The sequence below is a fragment of the Mandrillus leucophaeus genome, unplaced genomic scaffold (genome assembly GCF_000951045.1).
Source record: "Mandrillus leucophaeus isolate KB7577 unplaced genomic scaffold, Mleu.le_1.0 Scaffold1451, whole genome shotgun sequence".
NCBI lineage: Eukaryota > Metazoa > Chordata > Mammalia > Primates > Cercopithecidae > Mandrillus > Mandrillus leucophaeus.
The window spans coordinates 415,421-432,396 of NW_012101423.1; the positions used below are offsets into that span (position 1 = coordinate 415,421).

At 34.6% G+C, this 16,976-nt stretch overlaps 1 protein-coding gene across 1 annotated transcript in view; it reads right to left on the reverse strand.

Moving 5' to 3' along the window:
* ADGB (androglobin) overlaps positions 1-16,976 on the reverse strand; it is a 237,711-nt gene that overhangs the window by 29,484 nt on the left and 191,251 nt on the right. The window contains exons 30-32 of the mRNA XM_011974447.1: positions 4,380-4,552; positions 1,817-1,993; positions 948-1,050 (exon numbers count right to left, since the gene is read on the reverse strand). Coding sequence (XP_011829837.1) covers positions 948-1,050; positions 1,817-1,993; positions 4,380-4,552 — 453 coding nt within the window. The remainder of the gene's footprint in view (positions 1-947; positions 1,051-1,816; positions 1,994-4,379; positions 4,553-16,976) is intronic.

Here is a 16,976-nt window from a genome sequence, read left to right on the forward strand (position 1 = left end):
ATTAGACTCTAGTAGAGGAGTGAGTACTTGAGGAGTTAGAAATATTTCAAATCCCAACTTCATCACTTTTGAGATGGATGACTTAGGAAGGATAAGGTAGCTCTCTGAGCTTTGGTCTCTTTATCTCTAAGATGACAAGAGTAAGTAATACATACCTCATAGTTGCTATAGGTTAAAGTGAGCTAATAGATGTAAAATGCTTTGCCTATCCCAGGATAACAGAATTAGGATGGTATTTGCTATTCACACTGTTCATATGAAAAGTTAAGAGATACTATTTTTATAACAATTATTGAATTACATTCCTGAATATACACAAATGGAAAAGCATGATTTGGGATGTGAAGGCCTTCTGCCTCCATGGACACCTCAGTGTGGCGATAATGCAATCGGTCAAGTGGCTGTGAGAAGACATTGGTATTATGAAGGGCCTGTCTGCAGGCCAATTCTGTCTCTGGCTCTGAACTTAGAATATTACTGAAGGTCTCTGGTGCCCATGTGCTTATTGATAAATTGGAATAATATTATAATATATGCTTAAATGGGTTGATGTATGACTTCTTTTTGTTATTGTTTTTTATTATTATTATTAGAAAGGTGCCAGATTTATAGTAATAAACCTACCTTCAAGTTTTATACTGCTACTTTCTAAATAGGTTGCATCATTCTTTCTGGTTTTATCATTTGTTAAGTGGAGAAAATCACATCTCCTTGCACAGTGTGTGTGATGGGAGAGATGTAGGACTTAAATGGGAAAATGTGTGAAAGTGATTTGAAAATTGAAGCACTGTTCATATAGTTATCTGAAATTGTGCAACTTTTTATGATCCTCAAGGAATGAGGTTCTGAAATGTCTCCTTTTTACCAAGCACAACCCACTGATAATTTTTTAAGAAGTGTCAGTCACAGCACTGTGCTCTGAGGCAGCTGGGGCAGGATCCACTGACCTTCTTCCTTTGGTTTAGTTTGGCTTTCAGATATAGGTGGACTCTCAGCATCAGATGTTTTCTTAATGAACCCGCTAAGGTAATGCAGACGAGCCTGAGAAGCCTAAAGAACAAACATGAGCAGCTTTTTAAAAGCTCTTCAAAAGCAACAACCAGTACAGGTAATACATATTAATGGTATTCAATCGAAAACCAAACAGGAAAATGTGAATTAAATAGGGCATTCTAAATGAAGCAGGCCAGCTCTTCTTCGTTATCAGATAAACTCAAATTCTGAATCATCCATGATTTTGACAGTTATTTTTGAGAATAGATGAAGAAGCAGCCCTAAAAAGAATACGTTTCTGGGAGTACTATCTTAGATGCAGCAGTTCCTGAATCTTTTTCATCTGCCCCAATAACCCTGAATTGTGACACCAAGCCCTTACATGGTAAGTGTCACTGTGGCAATCACTTTTACAGGCGATAGATCAGAGACTAGGTGTGTATATTCCACAAGGGGGCAGCGCATGGTTTTTAATCCATCTAAGGCTGTGCAAAGTGTAGTAAATCACATATTAAACATTTGAATGCTTTCTTACTTGGGGGTGTTAAGAGCAGACATGCAGATAGCCAGGGCTGTGTGAAAGAATGAGGTAACCCATAGTGTGGGCCTATAATTGGTACCACAATGTGCTTTGTTTTTGCAAGTCCTTTGGGTAATCAGGAGGGTAACATTTTACAATGTGGTTATTCAATATCTGTCTGATAAAATTTCAGATACCATTACTAAAGGACAGGCTACATGGTTTTTATCAGCATGACTATTTTTTTCAGAGCATGCCTAAGGAAGAAAAGTAAAAGATGACAGCTTTTCGAAGTCAGATGACCTTGATTGCTCTTCCTGGCTCAGCTGTCTCCCATGCCTGTTTCATGGCTCGGATTTCATCTGCCCGTTCTGTATCCTTCTTCACTTCAAATAATTCTGATTCACTGTGTTCAGTGACCAACCTCAAAATCCAGTAAGGCTTATTTGGGTCTTCTTGTTGAGGGTGAACAGTGGATATCTGATAAAATAAAATAAAAACCTGTGGGTTGCATGCTTTCCTCCTTTCAAGAGGGTCTATATTTTACCTTATGATACATAATTTCACTATTAGGTATTTACTGGAGATAAATGAAAACATATATTCACAAAAGACTTGTACAAAAATGTTCATTGCAGTCTTATTCATAATACACACAAAAAGCCAACATATATGTCTATCAATCAAGGAATGGATAAACAAATTGTAATACAGTCATATAATTGGGTTCTGCTTAATATTAAAAAGTAATAAACTACTGATATACACCACAGACAGATATTATACTTTGATAAAGAAGTTAAGCACAAAAGGGTACATCATCTTGTATGTCATTTGTATAAAATTCCAGAGCAATTTAGGCAAGACTAATCTATGGTGACTGAAAGATCAGTTGTTACCAAGAGATGAGGTGTGAGAATTAGAAAATGGAATGCAAAGAAGTTTGAGATAATTCCCGAGCTTATGGAAATAATCTATAATTTATATCTTGATAGGGGCATGGATTACATGGTGAATACATTGATCAAAACTCACTGAATGTTACAACTGTGATTAGTGCATTTCATGTATGCAAATTTTACTTAAAAGCTGTACACATTAAATTATAAATTGTAACTGTGTTCACTCATAGCATCTCTTCACAAAAATGAGAGCAGGATAGTTGATCATTTCCAGGTCTGTATATACTTGCTATATATTCGTTATGAAAATTAACAACATTTTAATGTCTCATGGGATCACCTGCATGGAATGGACCTTAGGCTGGGAACAGAGGCTTGAAACTAATGTGGTTACATAGAACTATACATAAGGTTGAGACTATGTCAATTATCACTGATAAATAATGCAGTTGGGAAGAGTGGATTGATATAACCACTGAATACAGTTTCCACCTGCAGTTTGATTTCAGTGTTACCAAAATGACCTTGTTTTCTACAATATTTCCCTAATATTCTGGTGAGAACTGACTTTCACAATCGGAAATTATTTTATTTCCTCCTTTTAACACAGGGTACATTAACTTTTATTATTTTTTAAATTTCTTAATAGATAAATTTATCAGAGACTTTTCTGGGATCAAGATTTGATTAGGAAAGGGAGCACTGTGAAGGTACTAAGGGAGGTCTTCTTATAGGAATCTATGGATTGGGTTAATCTTATTTACTTCAGGGTAGACTTCAGCTAAGAAATAAAATCTTTGAAATCTTTAGGAACCATTCCTGGAGTCTGAAACAACAAGTCATCATCTCTTCTTACTTGCTAATTTTCTTTTATTGTCTATTTTCCTAATGGTATTGACATCTTACTTAGCTAGTCCTGCTGGAAACCTGAGAGATATACTTTATTCTTTCTTGTTCTTTAACACCCACTTTGGATTAATAACTGCACACCACTTTCTGTTTTCCAGATAGTTCTTGATCTGTCCCATCTTTCCTTTCTTTTTTCCTGTTCCTGACACACTTTGCACTCTTTTGCTTAGATTACTGAAGTATTTTCTTGAATTCTTCCTCTGCAGTCTTTTCTCCTTTAAGTCCACACCCTTAAAAGCCACGAGGGTATCTGAAATGTAAATCTGATCATGTTAATGTGTTTCTTAAGTACCTCAAGTTCCAGTCCTGCTTAACCTAGGCATAAATGGTGGGAAGATTTTGTACTCCTAAGTATTTTGTTTAGAGTGCACTGTTTTTAGATAACTTGAAAATCTTCAGGCCTGTGCTTGCACTCCTCAAGTTTGCCATCCACATCCTCTTCCTTACTCCTAATCATTGGAATTTTCTAACTGGCCCTGAAGGAGTTTAGACTCATAACCTCTGGACTGTATAGAAAGTCCCAGCCTTCCAATGAAGCTTTAATGCCCTTTTCTAGCTGACCCTTACTGACCCCTCCAGCCTCATCTCTCATACTTCAATGCTTCAAAAAACCAGATTGAGTTTTCACCTCATCATGTCTTTACTTATTAACTCGGTTCAGAACTCAGTTCCTTCTGGAAGGGGCTGTATTAGAACCTATCCTTCCTACGACTGCACATACAACATTCAACATTATAATTCTCAGTTTACCTTCAGTCTCCTCCATTATTAGACTGTGAATTCTTTTAGGGTTGGTACTGAATCATATTTATCTTAGAAATCCAAGTGCCATGAAGGCTGTTCTACATACTAAAGTGATGGTTTTTGATACTGAACTAGAAAAGGGAGCTTGGGGAAGGTGTCCAAGGAATGTCCTCAAGGTATCTAGATGGTTTCTGGAATCAGGGAGAAAGGATGTTTCACATTTTTGTCCTCAGATGAGATAGGCAAATAAGAATCCAATGAACCTAAAATCATTAAGCAACTCAAATAAAAAAAAAAAATTCCACACCCACCTGAGGCTCAAAGCGAGGTGCTTGTTTTTCTTTGGCTGTCTTTTCTTTCTCAGAAGACTTTTCTTTGCCTTTCCTTGTTATTTTGGAAGTTACTGAAGATTTTTGTCCCTCACTAATAGTGTGGGAGTCTGGGCTTCCTAAGGTAATTAACTCCTCATGTCTTTCACCATAAGCTAGAGAGACATAAAAATAAAAAGTGATGAGTCATAATATAACAATAAAATAGTTTCACAGGGCACAAGGAAATCAACTCAGGGAAACATGGTTAAGCTAATAGATTTGTATTTTTTAAAACACACAGATTTTTATAAAAGTCTGACTCCTTTTCATAAAATCTACATATAATTCATATACAGTACACTCACCATTGATGTGGATAAACCCGTGGGCTTTGGTATATTTATAAGACTGTGTAACCATCACCACTATACAATTTATTTCCAATATGGTTGCCGTTTATTTCATTATTGCATAACTGTGTTAGCTAGTACTTGTAATACAATATGGAATTCATTTACCTCTGCTCTAATCTTTATTATTCCCTTACCTCTGATTGGTTTAGACACAGTTATCTTTTCTTTTTCTAGTTTTCTAGTTTTTTAAGATGGAAGATAAGCTGCTGATTTGTGATCTTACGTCTTTGCAATATAAGCATTTGTAGCTATATATTTCTCTCAACACTAGTTTTACTGCATTCTCTGGTGTTTTTAAAAATTCGTTTCTAAGAATTTCTTAATTTCTCTTGTGATTTCTTCTCTGATCCATTGGTTAAGAGAGTATGATGTCTAATTTTCACATATTTGTGAAATTTTCCAATTTATTTCTTATTGCTTTCTACTTCCTTTCGATTGTGACCAGAAAATATATTTGTATGATTTCTATAGTTTTACTTTTACTTAGACTTGATTTATTGATTTATATATGGTCTATATTGCAGAATGTTCCATGTGCTCTTGAAAAGAATGTGTATTCTGCTGTTATTGAGTGGAGTATTCTATAGGTATCTGTTAGGTCAAATTAGTTTACAGAGTTCTTCAAGCCTTCTATTTCCGTGCTAATTTTCTGTTTAGTTTGTCTACTTATTATTAAAATTGCAGTATTAAAGTTTCCAACTATTATTATTGAATTGCCTATTTCTTCTTTCAGTTCTGTCAGTTTTTGCTTCATGTAAATATTTTGAATTCTGTTGTTAGGTTTATGTATGTTTATAATTGCTATATTGCTTGATGAAGTACTCTTTTACTATTTTAAAGTATCCTTTTTTGTCTCTATTATCATTTTTCATTTTAGACCCTATTTTGTCTGGTATTAGTATAGCCACTCCAAGTCTCTTCTGGCTATTCTTTTTATGGTATTGTTTTTTCTATATTTTTGCTCTCAAACTATTTGCATTTTTGAAACTGAAGCATGTTGTTTACAGAGAGCATATAATTAGGTCATGTGTTTGTTGGCCATTCAGCCATTCTCTGCCTTTTAACTTGAGAGTTTATTTAACTTACATTTAAAATAATTATTAATAAGATAGGATTTATGTCTGTCTTTTTATTATTTCTTATACACTACATCTTGTCTTTTTTTATTTCTCAATTCCTCCACTACTGTTTACTGCTGTACCATTTTAATTCCCTTGTTTTTTGTTTGTTTGCATAGATTTGGGGGTTAGTTTCTTAGTGGTTGCTTGGGGATTATAATTAAAATCTTAATTTATAATAATCTAGTTTGAATTAATACCAATTTAACTTCAATAGTGTACAAAAACTTTGTTCACATATTTTTGTCTCCCTTTATGTTGTTATTACAAATTTCATCTTTACACGTATTGAGCCATCAACACAGACTTATGATCATTGCTTTAAGCTGTTGTCTTTTAAATCAGATAGGAGAATACAAAAAGTTATAAGGAAAAAAATACATTTACATCGACTTTCACATTTATCTATGTAGTTTTACTGGTGCACTTTATTTCTTCGTGTAGATTCAAGTTACTGCCTAGTGTCTTTTTTTTTTTTTTTAGCTGGAAGACCTTCCTCTAGTACTTTTGTAGGGCAGGTTTGTTTTCTAAACAAATTGAAAAATATTTTCAGTTGTTTTCCTGGGATATCTTAATTTCTCCTTTATTTTTAAAGGACAGCTTTTCCGGATAGAAAATTCTTGGTTGATAATTTTATTTGCAGTTCTTTGAATATGTCTTCTCACTGGCTTCTAGTCTCCCTAGATGTTGATGTAAAAATTTGCTGTTAATATTATTGAGAATCCCTTGTATGTGATGAGTCACTTTTCCCCTTCTGCTTTTGAGATTCCTTGTCTTTCTCTTTAGAGAGTTTAATTATGAGGTGTCTAGTTCTGGGTCTCTTTGAATTTGTCCCATTTGGAGTTTGTTTAACTTCTTGAATGTGCCAATTAATGTTTCCCATCAAATCTGGACATTTTCAGCCATTATTAGTTCAAATAGACTTTCTGCTGCTTTCTCTTTTTCTTCTCCTTCTGGAGTTCCCATTATGTATATGCTGGTGTGTGTGATGGTGTCCCACAAGTCTCTGAAGATCTCTTCCTTTTTCTTCATTCTATATCCTCAGACTGCATAATCTCAGACTATCTACCATTTTGTGGAGAAAGCTCTGCACAATCAGTAGTTTTCATTCAGCTTTGTAAGTGCAGTCTTCCAGGAAATTATCAAACAAGTCAAATAATGATAAGTCTTTGGGAATAAGACCTTGAAATAAATCCAACTCCATTTTACTTTTTCTGGCATCTGCCAATATGTGCCAGGAATATTGGCTGCTGTTTTTTTTTTTTTTTTTTTTTCCCCGAAGCTACTGGTGAGCTGAGGAATGGGACAAGTTAAAATGTCATAAAGTTTCCTACTCTTACAGAAATCCAGCTGTTTTTTTCCTTGAACAAACAATCTTCAGTTGTTGCAGACTTTTGTAAGCTTCCAGAGTTCTGAAAAAGTTGACTGTCATAATTTTTTTGCCAGGTTTTTCATTGCTTTTATGGAGTTACTAATTTTTGGAGTTGTTACCCTGCCATTTTCACTGACATTCTCCAGGATTTATTTTCTATCCAAACCTTCTGAGGATCTGTGCATGCTGTTTTTCTGAGATAGGGTCCTGGAACAGTGGAAAAATTCATAGAGCCTGGAGGCCTTGTCACAAGTGCATGGAATTACAGAGCACTCCGTGGAGGAAGGTGAGATTACATTCTAAGCAGTTCGGCTCTTGTCTGTGATGGGTAGGAAAAATATTGACTGATTCAAAAGTGAGTAAAAAGTTAACAGAAAGAGAATAAGATTATCTAAATGAGAGGAAGGATAAGGTTTAAAATTAGAGATTTAGAAACAACCTCAGGAGAAGAAGAAAAAAAGAAATAAAAACAAAGATTTTTATAAAAAGCATATAGTAAAATCAACTTTTCTCAGAAACCCAAGATAGAAAGTAGGAGAGGCTACAGAGAACACTTTTTATCCGACATTCTTTTACATCTTTTGTCAGCCATAAACTTGGGGGTGGCAGAAACACTGCCTTCACAGAAAAGCAAACACAGTGCTGCTGCTTTTCAGTCTCCTCAGATCCTAACCCAAATATGAGGTAACCAGTCTTCAACCACCCTCACTGGCCACAGCTACCACCTCAGCTTCTGGTCCCAAGAAAATCCAGGTCCTAGAGCTCTCAATGCCAATAGAGTGCGGGATTAACAGAATTTTAGAGCTCTCTTTGTGGCCCGTTTTAGATAAGACAATCTCATAAAAACTGAGCTAGAATAACTCATTATTTTCACTTTGTGCTGCCAGACAAGTCTGTATCTAATAATGCTGTGTTTGTTGTCACAAAATATTGCTGCTAATGCTTTGCTTATTGTAACACAACAATTCACAATGTTGGTGAGTGTAGAAATCATACAGATAACCTGTAAAATGCACATCTTGAGGTCCACCCCTCAGAGATTCCAACACTGTAGTCCGGTGAGGGGCACAGAAATCTACAGTTTAAAATTTACCTCACGTGATTCTGATACAAGTGGCCCGTAGGTTGTACTTTGAGAAACACTGCTTTAAGAAGTCTGTACATTTTTCCCTTTTGTCAGAGAAGTGCTACAAAGGGATGGGCTGAAGGGAAGAATGCCAATGACAGGGTTCAAAGAAGCTGAAGGTACCCTTACAAGAACACTTCTCAAACTTTAGCCTGTGTCAGAATCACTTGAAGGGCTTGCCATAGAACAGATTTCTGGGCACCAACACGAAAGTTTCTGATTTGCTAGGTCTATGATAGGGCCTCAAAATGTACATTTTTCACAAGTTTCCAGATGGTGCTGAGGCAGCTGATCTAAGGATCACACTTTGAGAACCACTGGTTTACTTTTAGAAGAGTATAATTACCTTTCCCCAACATGAAGGACATGAGCCTTATGCTTTATTAACCTTTTCTAACAATTTAATATGGAAGTGATGAGGGGAAAATATTTAAATAATGTATTTATTTATTATTTAAATAATATTTATTCAATCTTTACTGTGTTTCTTTCTAAGTCTCAAGCGTCCCAGCAGGGTATATTCAGAGAAGTTATATAATTTACTCAAGTCTCCCAACTGATAAGAGTTGAATGTGTATTCAAATGCAAGTTCAAAGAACCTGTCAGTCCCTTTCAAACTGGAGTCTTGTAAGTCACCCCATGAGCAGTGTAAAATAGTAATTGTAAATAGCCCATATTTATACATTGCTTGGTGCCCAGTTATTAGCTACTTTCAAATTGGGGGACGGACCACCCTACCAGACTGCAAAGGGACTGTGAGAACTCTATAAGAGTGGAAACTTGCCATTCTGCCGACAATCCCAGCTGCTGAGAAGTCTTGCTGTGGGGAAAATCCTTTGGTCCAATAGTCAAATGACCTGGAGGTGAATTCTGGTTCAGCTGCTAAATAGGTTAACTTTTGTAGGTTTATTCCATCCTTTGAGTCTAAGTTTCCTTCTCTGTGTAATGGAGATACTAGCACCATACCCAGAGAGCTTAAAATAATCAATATAGAGCATTTAAAATAGGATCATATCTGGTATCATACACCCACTGGGTTTTTTAAATGCTTAACAAATGTCAGTTGAAATTGAATCTCAAGCTGCCCCTTGAAGCATTTCTGGGGCTTTCTTGTCTTACTACACATAATTTTTAGTGTTTGAGTAATACATTTGGGTGTATTTGATTCCACCAAAGTTAACATATATAATATTCAATTTTACATACACAAAGTATCTACTAAAGTGTCAGGCACACAGCAGGCATGTGCCATCCTTCTTCTTTACATTCTTAATATATAGAATAAAATAATTTCCAAAATTTTAATGGCATTATTTAGGGTTACCTTTTCCCACATAAATTTTAAGTTCTTTGAAAGCCAGAACATCATTATATGCCTCATTTTAAATTCCTAATTTCATCTAGTATAATGTTGAACTAATAATATATACTCATTTTCAGATTGTTTAACTTTAGTACATAAAGCTTTACAGGAAATATGTATGTGTTGGGAGTACATATAGCAGTAAGATGCAAGAAAAAACCATTCTACTAATCCAAGAATTATGAAACATGTTACTTCACATTGCATATTTATGTAATCAGAAGACCTCTAGAGGAAATGACCATTGGAATAAATTAGTATACCCATGGAAGAGAGGAAGTGTTCAGGGAGTACTTGTTGATGAAATAAACTCTAAAGGCCATTAACATTATGCCTTTAGGTCTCCTCTTACAGTATCCTGCATATATCCAGAACACAGTAGACAGAAATCTTCAGTGGATAACAAAACATATAAAAGTTGTAAAAATTTGGTTTTGTTTTTATGATTAAAAGTGAGTGCTTAGGTTTATATCTCAGAAATAAAATCTGGTTGGAATTTGAAAATTTACATATTTCTAAGCTAGAATACCTGTTTAGAACAAAGTATACATTTATCTAGTACAGTCATACTTGAAAAATATAAATAGAAAAGTCTCTTTATATATATAAATAATATACATATAACATGTATTTAATAGTGTTTGGTTTCCTCAAAGACCTTGAATTGACTGCACCATGCATTCATTGTGCCAAATTAATAACAGTACAATATTAATTACAGCTAAAGGAATAGTGTCATAATACTGCTAATAAAATTGAATGAGACTTGAAACCAAATATTTTTGAGAATGACAAGTTTATATTTGTTTTTGCAAATAGATTACAACTTCAAAGACCCAGGCCAGCAACACAAAAATGTAACATATTGGCAAAAGGAATTTAAAATCACAACACCATTAATTATACATGAAGGCAGGTGACATCACTAAGTACTATCTGCTCAAGGTTCTCTAGCCTTCTATTTTCTTAAGTGACCATGAACCATCTCAGTAAGCAATTTTTACCAAAACTTAGGTATTAAAATATACTAAAGGTGGCACTGTTGCCGCATGTTAACCAGAGACCAAGCTTTCTAAACATTTATAATAGAAATACCCTAAGTTGTACATAGCTATATTTCAGGTCTTATTCTTTCTTATCATGGGTTACAAAAACATGAAATTTTGAAAAAAATATATATATACTGTATTTTTCATATAAATTCAATGTTGAGTTTAAATAAGTAAGTGGGGCAACATTGACTTCAGGATGAATATCAGATTTAACTTAGGTCGTCAGTGTACTAATAAAAAACAACAACAGAAAACCCTTAGCCAATTTCTTCTTGATACAGAGTTTTATATTTTAAAAGTAAGCTGGCTGAGCATAGTGGCTCATGCCTATAATCCCAGCAATTTGGTGAGGCCGGGGCCACTGGATTGCTTGAGACCAAGAATTTGAGATCAGCCTGGCCAACACGGTGAAACCCCATCTCTACTAAAAATACAAAAATTAGCCAGGCATGGTGGTGCACGTCTGTAATCCCAGCTACTTGGGAGGGTGAGGCATAAGAATCCCTTCAGCCCAGGAGGAGGAGGTTGCAAAAAAACCAAAGTAAGCTAAGTGGATAAATTAAAGACATTAGTAACTGAATTTTTCTATGTATGTAATTTTTCTATGTATGCAGTAACTGATATGTGAAATATATCCTACACTTCAAATTAGAGCAGGTAGATTTTGAGTTGTATATATAATTGATACATAGCAGCTGAAATATTGACATGCTTTAATCAAATTGACTAAATATTTATAAACATGACATTAAAGATTTAATTATTCTGAATTTGAAAGCTGCTTGACTTTCAAGAAGATTGCCTGACAAAATATTCTTTCAAATAGAAAATTTTCCTACTTCATTTTAAATACAATTTAACTCTGAATTTCTTTGCTGCTTTTCAGTAACAAACATACTATGTAATCCAAAGTGTAATTTGATTTTAGCAGCTGGTCATTCACACATAAAATTTTCAAATGTGATATTAGGAAATAAAATGTAATTATTTCTGAAGACTTATTTTTTCTTTGGAATACATAATAATGATAATAGCATTTTGTTGAGTGTTCATTCATATTATTAATTTTGCACCATTATCCAATTCTACAGATTTACATTTTTCTATTTCATGAATTAAACTACTATGTTCATTTCAGATATTAATGTTTTTATCTAGTTTGCCACTAGAATGTTAATAGTTACCCATTAATGTACAGAAAAACATAATATGGGTCATATATATCTGATAGATATCTTTATATAACTTTTGTGCTCACTAAAGTAATATAGATAAAGACATCTCTCAGAGACATCATAAAGATATGAAACCAGTACTATTGTATACTGTTATTTTTCTCCATTCAAAGCCCTAGATGGAATTTAATTTCCATTAGATTCTTAGCTGTACCAGCCACTAACTGTGTGACTGGGGGCAAGTTTCTTAAACTGTTTGTATCCCAGTTCCCTCATCTGTAAAATGACAATGCTGTAGTAATAACACCTACTGTATAAGTTTATTGGGAAGATTAATTGGGTCAATATATGTAAAGCCCTTCTTGGACATAAATGTTAGCAGTTCCTACCAGTACCATCAGTATCACCACTACCACCAGTACTATTATGACAATACAACTTGTTAGAGTATCTAAAGAGCTTACATAATACAGTGGAAGATTCTGGGCTTTGGAGTAAATCAGACTTATGTTAGAACTTTCACTCTGCTCCTTCCTAGCTATGCAAACTTAGGCAAATTATTCATAGCATCTAAGGCTCATTTCTTCATCTGTAAAACTGGGATGGTAATAACTACTTCCAAGAGATTTTGTGAGAATTGAGAAGAATGAATGAAAACTACTAAGTAGAGTAAGATGGACATAATAGCACTCAAACAATTATAATTAGAATAATTAAACTTCTAGATCTCTCCAGAATGTTCTTATTTATAAAATTTAAAAGTACCATATTTTTCCTGATTAAAATTGTATGTGCTCATTTAAAACTTCCCATTTACCTATTTTTCATTAAAGCTTGTTTTTAGATATTAAAATACAAGTGATAAAGTAAAATTACAAATAATTTCAACACCCAGAACTAACTACTTTAATGCATTGGTATGTATGATCTTTATTTTTCTCTGTGTGTACGCCTTTTCTTCTTCTACCCACTTATGTATTTTTAAAGAGAGGTGGTAATTTAGGGTCACTAATGTCTAACATTATGAAGTCTTAATATTAATAATTATGAATTTCTGTAATCTAAAGTGAGAGGAAACATTTCTGAATCCTCCCCACCATTCCTGATGTAGAAGGAAATGGGAATGGCCTTGAATAGTGAGCTACGTGCAGATAGCTCTCCTTGTTGCTCTGTCGCTCGTGCTGTGTTCTCTGGCAGGAATCAGTCCCTCTTTAGGCATACGTGATGCCCAGTAAGTGCTCACTTCCTCCACACATTCCAAGGTGTCATTTCTTTTATTTTCCTAAATATTCCAAATTTACAAAATTTTACATAACACACTCAACATATAAGTACTGAAGCCAAATTTCTAATTATCACAGAAGATATACACAGATATTTAAATTATGTATATATATGTTTTATATATAATAAATACATTTAGTCAAATATATTATATTTCATATGATATAATAAATATAATATACATATTTATAATATAATATATTATATTTATTATATATTGTATAATTACATATTAATATAGAAAAAACATAATACTGCCCTCTATCAGAGACACGAGTAAAGATATGAAAGCAGTACTACTGCATATTATTATTTTCCCCATTCAAATGCCCTTGATGGAATTTAATTTCCATTAGAATTCCTAGCTGTGCCAACAACCAGCTGTGTGATATATATATAATAAATATAATATATATATTTAACTAAATTTAAGAGTATTTAGAGATATTTTTCTTTTGCACCATATTAGACATCAATTTACTTTAGAGAATTGGAAGAAAGCAATTCTAGTCAATAACATTGTACTATATGATGCTATTGTTCCCTGAAAAGCTTAAAACTTTTTCACAAATACCTCCTCCTTATGATTGCACATTTTTATAAATCTCGTTTAAACATTATTCAGAAACAAGTTTTCTTTGTGAGCAAGATCTTCAATTGAACTCAGCAAGGTTGTTCTGTATTTTTCCTTTTATGATTTATGATGAGATTGTTTGTTTTCTGTCATATGGATCTAGGTTTATAATTTATAATTACTCTAAACAACAGTAGCATGACTATTTTGAGCTTATTGAGACAGGCGTAACACACTATTATAATATAGAAATCAGAATTATAAAGAGTTACAGGCAACTCATGAAAAAGCCCACACTGTTCAAAACAAAAGCAAAACAAATCAAAACTGACTGTCATTCTCTGATCCATTGAAATTCTTAATTCTCAGAAATGTAATGTAAAATCTACCAGTCCTATAAATTATCCTTGAAGAACAAAGTGGAAATGAGAAGAGCTTTGGTGAACACACAAGCACACACAAAACTGTGCTGTTTCTTTATTCTTTCATTTCTATAATTGTGAATATTTTATTTGCACTTAAATATTTAGCATAAAATATTTAATTCCACTGGTATTAGGTATATACTCTATCTACTTCTTTGCAGCAGGGGAACACAAAATTACCACATGATTTGTACCATCCATTATTTCAAACAGGTTTCTGTTAATTGATAGAGGAAAAGGAGAGAGAGAATTTGGTGGGGGCCGGGGCCAGGGGCAGAGGCACAGTATGAGCTAACAGATTTTGCTTTGAACCACAGGGGAAGTAGGGATAGGGTAATGGTTACTTTAAGTGAGAACAAAAGTGGCAACCTGATGGGAAAAAACATATAGAGAAAGAGAACACGGTAACATGCAAAGAGAAATAAACATAAACAACTGATAGATTTTTTTTTTTTTTCATTTATTTTCCATTAGAATTTGGTGGGTGTGGGTGGTCAGTTGCAAAATAATCAAAGGGCTCAAATTCAGAGCAGTAGATAATCCATAACACGGGGTTAGGCAACGTTAGGTGGGTCCAGGAAACCTTCACAGCTGAAGATCCAGAGAAGGGAATTGGGCCGGAAACACAGCCTCAGGGAGCAAGCTGCAAGGAAGTGATTGCCACAGCCAACTGCCTGTGCAACCACAACAAGCGAATCAACGGGCGTTTTCGGGCGTATTCAGCTTGAGACGTGGCCTGCAAGGAATTTTCAGCTTCCATATGACATTTACTCACAGAATAATTGTGTTCTCTTCTAGTAGGCAAGAATATGAGATCGAAGCCGTGTCTGCTATTTCAGACATTCCCAGTGTGCTGGGCTGTGGGGCTGTTGGCTTTAGGAGGGGAGGTTGAAATAGAATGGGCAGATGTTTTGGCAAAATTCATATTCCATGACTATCCAGGGATTTTGCGAAAGTGTTTTTATGTATAACACTATGGAGCAGTAGCACAGCCACTTGTTCAAAAAACAATGTTCAAACCACCCCAGCGTCTGCTCTGGAGTTATCCACATAACACACATGAACAGCAAAGAGGAGGCCACTCTGTGGCGTCTGTGCTACCACTTTCTCTTCCTGTGTCTATGTGGAACATTGATAAAAGATCACAAAACTTTCTCGTTGAGCCTGAACACAGCCTCAGAATCTTGCCCACATAGCAGGCCAGGATGCCATTAGGATTTACACATACCTGAGGTCGCTGATGTGGCATGTTCATGCATTCATTCAATAAACACTTATTGACATCTCCCGCTGGTGCTAGAGATGCAATGATGAGATCAAGGAAGAACACATCCCTGCCCAATGAGAGAGCAACCTCAGAGGAGGCCACACAATGTGATGCTGTTTGTGATGCGTTGCTATGGAAGCAAACTCAATACATTTGAGTGGAAATGGGAACTCTTGGTATCATATATTTTTATAGCTTTTCTTTGAATTTTAAGACACATAATAGAATCTATACCTTCTAATAAAGTAAGCCTAGCAATAACAGTTTTCTCTTAACTTCTATACACACAAACTTCTTTAAGCTCTTTCTTGATCAGGTCCAGGCAGATAATAGAAGCAAGCGAACATCTGAACAGAGTTGTTGGCAATTAATAAATAGGGTAATAATAATAGGAGTAGCTTATGTGTATCCTTTCATTTACTCATTCAGCTAATATTGTGGGGTGCTTACTGTGCGTATGGGATCTAACTAAGGATAATGCAAGGGACGAAACAGGCAAAAATGAACAAAACTCAGTCTTCAGGGGCTTGCATTCCAATACAGGAATATAAATGATAGATAAAAGTTACTGCTTCTTAGAGGACGAAAAGGACTAAGAGTTTATGTCTTATCCTAAGTGTGTTGTATGTACACTAGAAATTCTGAATGATGACAAAGCCTGCTTTGGTGGTGGCTACCCTCAAGTGTTTGAACTCAGGTTAATGGGGCCCAGGAAGAAATGGAGGCTTTTACATTTTATGTTATGCCCTTTTGTATTGCATGGGTTTATTTTATTTTAAAAATAACATGCATATATTATTTTTATGGTAAGGCAATCAAGCTTAAATTTGAAAAAGAACATAAATAGAAAATACACATTCTTTCAGATTCAATTATTAGATTGCCCAATGGGCTATAAAGCTTACAGATACAGGCTGTTGGAGATTGCCTTTTGATTCTCTTTTTTGAAAGCGATAAGTTTCCTGGCCAGGAATATTGAGAGTAGTTTATATTTTGAAAAAATAAGCCAGAGTACTCTTTCACTAGAAAAATTATTCTTGGCTGTATGAATGTCTTCTTTTGAGAAGTGTCTGTTCATATCCTTTGCCCACTTTTTGATGGGGTTGTTTGTTTTTTTCTTGTAAATTTGATTGAGTTCTTTGTAGGTTCTGGATATTAGCCCTTTGTCAGTGAGTAGATTGCAAAAATTTTCTCCCATTCTGTAGGTTGCCTGTTCACTCTGGTGTTAGTTTCTTTTGCTGTGCAGAAGCTCTTTAGTTTAATGAGATCCCATTTGTCAAATTGTGTTTCGTTGCCATTGCTTTTAGTGTTTTAGACATGAAGTCCTTGCCTATGCCTATGTCCTGAATGGTATTACCTAGGTTTTCTTCTAGGGTTTTTATGGTTTTAGGTCTAACATTTAAGTTTCTAATCCATCTTGAATTAATT